Raw genomic sequence first — 6,154 nt, forward strand, 5'->3', positions numbered from 1 at the left:
ATGTGTCCTCTGAAGGGGTCTGTAATGACCTGGTGTTGACTGGAAAGGAAGCACAACAGTTTGCAGACAATCGTTGAGGTTTCTGGATGGTGTTTGGACACAGCTCGGGAGATGGGTCTTTATAGCACAGCTGCCCGATGGGCCAACTATGGTGACCAAGAGCAGGTCACAGTTGTGAAAACCAGTGTCGTCCTCGGCTGTCATTCCCTTAGCCTCGCAAGGATTCAAAAACCTTGAGAATGTTTTAACACCACAAAGAGTTTGGTGAGGGGGGAGCTACTGGCTTGCAGCTCCTGGGCCCCTGACAGACTAACCAGGAGGTGTATGTGTGGCTTAGCCCAATGATTGGCTATGTAAAGGCTGAACCTCTCTTTAAGAAGTTGTAAGAGTATCACAGGTGAGAGCTGTAGCTTAATTAGTAACTTAAGCCCAAATAACAGCTGTGATATTGAATAAAACTTCTCCTCCTTCCCATACATCGTGTGGTCAGAGTGTTCCTCAGAAAAATCCTGGTTGGCTCAGTGGGAACATATGGCAGGTTCTCAGGCCCATAGCTCTTCAGATGAGCTTTCCTGCAGAGGAGTCAGCCAGGTGGGAGGCAGGAGCAGGAAAGAAGCTGTCTCCATTGCCACCATGCACCATTGCCTGAGTGCAGCCTGTGCAGTGAAGGTTCCAAAGCAGTGAGCTGAGGGAGCCCACTGAGAGCTCCTCTGGCAGCTGGATTAGATGGGAAGGGTGGGCTCCAGCTGGAGGGCAAACACCATACAGGTGGGAGCCAACAAATAGAAATGGGATGGGATAGCCTGGGCATGGGCTCCTGGGGCTGCGTCTGATGCCTTTGGGTATGTGCAGTCTCTGCATGGAGATAGAAATGTAGCAAAAGCATTCAGTGTCCACAGAAAGCCATAAACTGTGCTGGCAAAGGAGTTCCCCCTCTTCCTGGACCATCACCACCAGGATGAGGACTGAATGTGACCAGTTTGGACTGGGACACCCAGCACCTTCCTTTCAGTGTGACTCCCAAGATAAACTGTGATTCGATATCTCATGTCCATGAGAGCAACAGCACAAACGTCTGTGTCCTTTGGGCCTCCCTCTCCTGCCTTTCCAGCCAGGGCAGAGGAACAGGAGAGGCTTCTCCCAAAGTGGAAGCCCACCAGGACTGGAAGGAGCCATGCCCACTTGCTCCCCTTGGCTAGCAGAGGAGCAAGGGAGGCCCCTGTGCACCTCCTGTGCAGGAGAGACGACACCTGTCTGGAAGGACATACCCACCGCTCTGCTGCCTTCAGCTGCCAACAAGGCAGGTCCCTCTGCCTCAGAAGGTCTGAGGCTTTCTCATGCTGTGTGAGTTGATGCAGTCATCTGAAGGGAACTGAGGTGAATGCGATTTCTGGGGATTTTCTTGCCCTGCTCACAAAATTCGGAGCAGCTCCTGGTTCAGTTTCCCTGCCTCAGTTTACATCATGTGTCATGGGGGTCAGCAGTGCCTGGGGCTGTTGAAGCAGTTTCTACCACCTCAGAGCTTCCATCCCACCAGGGAGACAATTATACTGGTTCTACTCTCTGCAAATCCTCAGGGGGGACACGTTACAGTGGGAACCTTTAGAGTCTCCTTTCTGCTATAAACCCGGGTACACTTGAGAGATGAGGGAGCCTTCAGGTGCTGCTGAAGACTCACCTTAGCAGCTGCTGGGAGAAGAGGGCAAGGGCAGAGTAAGGAATGAGCCCTGGTTCAAGGCTTGTGGTGAGGTCCAAGAAGTGAAGGTCATGGTAGGGAAGAGGCAGAAGGTAAGACACTGAACTTGGACTTCATTGCCATGATCCATCAGAGCTGATGTCACTGCTTCATGATGAGGACTGCAGGTTTGTGATGGGTGTGCGGGGGGCTGTTTAGGTCTGAGTGTTATTAGTCAGGCTGCTGGGTCTTTGAAGAGAAGAAATGAGAACATCGAGATAAGAGTTTCAGCCCCATCCTTTCCTGCATGTCTTCCCACCCCAGCTCCTGCCGTCCCCCAGACACCCCCGGGCCCCCGGCTCTGCACAGTGATATCCCAGGGACAGCCCCGGGACACTCTGCCTCCTTTGTTGGGCAGGCGGGAGAGCATTTGGGCAGGTTGTGTGGGGCCACATTGCCTGTGCCCTTCACTTCATCCCTCACAGGGCTACTTCAATTGTCTCAAGATTTGGTTATTTTTTTGTTGTTATTGCTGGGTTTTATATGTTTTCTCACTCTCAGAATTAGGATTATGACCATGTAGTTGTTGGTTTTTTTTTCCAGCTCTCAGCTTTGTCACTCCCCTGCAGTGGAGAGGGCTGGGGGTATCAGTCATTCTGAATAGTTTTTGGCAAACTCTCGGCACAGTTCCTTTGATTATCACCGCTGGAACAAGTGCATTCCAGCCCAAGAGGTGGGTGTGAGGCCCTTGGAGGGCACTGCTGTTGCAGAGAGCTGTGTTTGTTGGGCATGAGCTTTCTCCAATCATGCGCTGAGGCATGTCCTGGCATTGCCAACGGCCCTGACCCTGATCGTATCCCACCTCAGCCCCAGCACCCTGCGGACACCCCGCTTAATGTCCTGCTTGCCCAGGCAGCCCCTCAAGCACACCTGGCCATGCCGAAGTCCTGCTGCTGGGCTGGGATCTGCAGGCAGGCATCCTCAAACCCCTCAGGAACCACTGCTCATGAGGGAAAAATGTGAAGCAACAGGTTCTGCCCAGCAGCTCCCAGTCACAGAGTCACAGAGCGGCTGGGCTTGGAAGCCACCCCAGCATATCAGCCTGTTCAGCCCCCGCTTCCTAAAAGCAGAGTCAGCTGAGGCAGGTGGCTCAGGACCATGCCCAGTCAAGTTTTTAATAGCCACAGGGATGAAACCTCTGCAGTCTCTCTGGGCAGCTCTTCCAGTATTTCACCACGCTATCTTTAAATTCCAATTTCCTGTATTTCAATGTGTTCTTTCTTCTTGGAACCACTGAGGAGAGCCTGGACTTGGCTTCTTTTGACCTCCCATCCTTCCTCCCTGCACAACCTCTCCCATGTGCCTTGGCTCACTCCCAGTAACCCCTTCCCTATTTTGGGGTTTTTTTGATCCCTTCCTCGTCACTTTTTATGCCACATTTTGACCCACAATGTGGTTTTCAGCATGCTCTCTGGCAGTCCCCCAGCACAGTGCTTTGGTCATCTGAGGCAGTAACTCCTGACCTGCCCTTTCTCAATGGGAGGGATTGGCCTGTTGGGTGGTGGGGAAGGAGTGGGGTGGGAATCCTTTCCTCCTCATGGGAGTGTTTCAGAGAGCTGTGGCCACTCACCTGCAATGTCCCCATCCCTTGCTTTGGCGGAAGGGTGGTGTCTGGCATAATGTTTCCCACAATGGCATCTTTTTGACTGGGGTTTGTTTTCTCTGGCACACTTTGTCTTTCCAGACAGCAGCAGGATGTCAGTCGTCAACACCATGAATGCAACTTGATGATCTTCAAGGTCCTTTCCAACCTAAACCATTCTATGATTCTATGACTTGCTGGGCATACCCACAGGCATATGAAAGTTCTTTGTTTCTGTGTGAGCAAATGGACATCATAGATTTATCCTGCCGTGAGAAAGAAGAACTTCCATTGGGCAGCTCACATCTGCAGTCTCCAGGGGGTCTGCTGGGATGAGTGTTCTGTACCCATCAGGAAAAACATTTTTTTTTGCTTTCATGAGGCACGAAACACATAAAGCTCGTGAAAAGAACAATGTCCTACACATAAAATTTCTCAAGTTAAACACTGAAGCGTGATTATTTCTGATAGCGGTTCTTTGTGGAAGCTGAGGAACTGAAAGAAAAACAACATGGAAGAAGGAGAAAGGGACAACAGGACATCATCCATGGATTTTGTGCTGCTGGGAATAAGTGATGTCCCCACGCTCCAGAACCTGCTCTTTCTCCTCTTGCTTATGATCTACTCAGTCACCATGGTTGGGAACATCCTCATCATTGTGCTGGTGGTGGCAGACCGGCACCTGCACACCCCCATGTACTTCTTCCTGGGCAATCTGTCCTCCTTGGAGACCTGCTACAGCTCCACCATCCTGCCTCGCTTGCTGGCCAGCTTCCTGACTGGGGACAGCAGCATCTCTGCACACGGCTGCCTGGCTCAGTTCTACTTCTTTGGTTCTTTTGTGACTACTGAGTGTTTCTTGCTGGCGGCCATGGCCTATGATCGGTATTTGGCCATACGCCAGCCCTTGGTCTATGCAAGCCTCATGACCTGGAAAGTCTCTGTACTCCTGACAGCTGCCTCTTGGCTATGGGGATCACTGCTGCTGGTGGTAGTCACGGCCTTCTTATCCCAGTTGCAGTTCTGTGGCCCCAAGGCCATTGACCACTTCTTCTGTGATTTTACCCCATTGCTGGAGCTTGTCTGCAGTGACACCAGAGATGTCACAATTATTTCTATCATATTTTGTATCTTAGATGTCGTTTTTCCCTTCCTTTTCACACTGGGCTCCTACGTGTGCATCATAGCTGCCATCCTGAGGATCCCATCCAGCACAGGCAGAGAAAAGGCCTTCTCCACCTGCTCCTCTCACCTCACTCTCATCACCATTTTCTATGGAACCCTCTTTGTTGTCTACATGGTGCCTAGAAGAGCTCCTCTGAGGCAGCTTAATAAACTGTTCTCCTTTTTCTACACCATCCTCACACCCCTGGTCAACCCCCTCATCTACAGCCTGCGGAACAGGGAGGTCAGGGAGGCACTCAGAGAAATTATGAGGAAAGCCCTGGTCCTCACCCAGAGCTCATGGTCCCTTGTTGACACAGGCAAGAGACACTTCTAGCTCCTTTGAAAGCTCTGGATACCGGCTGGCTCTTCAGAAGTGTGTGCCACTGAGACCGCTTGTGGAGTGCTGAAGGGAAGATAGCAAAAGGTCTTTGGGAAGAAATATCATGGTTTAATTAACAGTCTAGAAAATGTCACGGGTTTGATTTTCCTTGTTAATAAACACCATGTGGGAAGTACTGAAGTGTCAAGGTTGTCTTTTCTGGAAGAGTAAAGAGAAGATATTTGCCCAAGTTTGTGAATACTTACAAGGGCCATTATGAGGCCATCTTTCTCACTGTGGGTTCCGGGGATGGTAGTCACATGGTGCGCATCCCCCCTGTGGTGCACATTTCAGGAGTGTGAGGCTCGCATGTCAGCCACTAACAAGGGTCTACCTTCACTGCACTGCCAAGGAAAAATGGGCCATTCCTATTGGGTGGCTCACATGGGTTACAGCCATGCACATCTCCTCCTGCCACTGGCCAGGCCCTGCTGCAGGCATGCCTCAGGATCCAGCTGGGGATGCAGCAGCTCAGCAGCTGAGTGAGAAGCCTTTGCTTCTCTTGCTGCAAAGGTAGGTTCTCCACCTCTCCGGCTGGAGTGATTCAAGCAGTTCCTCTTTATGAGGGCTAAAACAAGATCATCTCCTGCATCTCCCTCCCTCCACCTTTCCCTCCCCTCTTCCCAGGGAAATGAGCAAATCCCTGCTCCAGCTGTGATACTCTGGCTCCAGCTCAAGGTCTTCTCTCTTCACTGGGACACCCCCTCCCTTGCCTCATCTCCTCCATTTGTGGAGGATCAGGCTTTCCACCTCAGCCCTCCTTCCCCACTGGAAAGCTTTGACCCAGTGTAGGGGGTCTGGCTGGGATGGAGCTCATTTTCTTCATAGCAGCCCGTAAGGTCTTGTGTTTTGGATTGGGGACCAAAACCATGTTGATGAACAGTGTCTGCACAGCATCCAGACTGTCTCTGATTCTCACACTGCTCTTACAGTGAGTAGGTTGAGAGTTTACAAGAAGTTGGGAGGAGACACAGCAAGGACAGCAGACCAAACAGATATGCAATGCCGTATAGCATCATGCTCAGCAATAAAATTGGAGGGGAGGTGGTTTTGGGTGGGTAGCCATTGCTTGGGGACTGCCTGGGCATTCGTGTACTTGTGGAAGGTGGTGTTTGACTTTGCATCTCTTATTATCTTCTTGTTTATTTATTTTTTATTCTTTCTTCTTTTTATTTCCTTTGCGTATTAAACTATTTATCTTGATCCATGACTTTCCTGACTTTTGCTCTTCCTAGTCTCTGCCCCCATTCCACTGGGGTGAGGAGTGAGGCAGTGAGGGAGCAGCTGTGTG

General features: G+C 50.9%; 1 protein-coding gene across 1 annotated transcript; it reads left to right on the forward strand.

Moving 5' to 3' along the window:
* Positions 1 to 3,828: 3,828 nt before the first annotated feature.
* Positions 3,829 to 4,818, forward strand: LOC309683927 (olfactory receptor 5AP2-like; the record flags this gene model as incomplete). The annotated part of the gene is made up of 1 exon (XM_082499904.1): positions 3,829 to 4,818. One exon carries the CDS (start codon positions 3,829 to 3,831, stop codon positions 4,816 to 4,818), a length of 990 nt encoding a protein of 329 aa, XP_082356030.1.
* Positions 4,819 to 6,154: the final 1,336 nt, after the last annotated feature.

The sequence above is a fragment of the Vanellus vanellus genome (genome assembly GCF_965231255.1).
Source record: "Vanellus vanellus genome assembly, contig: HAP1_SCAFFOLD_35, whole genome shotgun sequence".
In the NCBI taxonomy this organism is placed as follows: Eukaryota; Metazoa; Chordata; class Aves; order Charadriiformes; family Charadriidae; genus Vanellus; species Vanellus vanellus.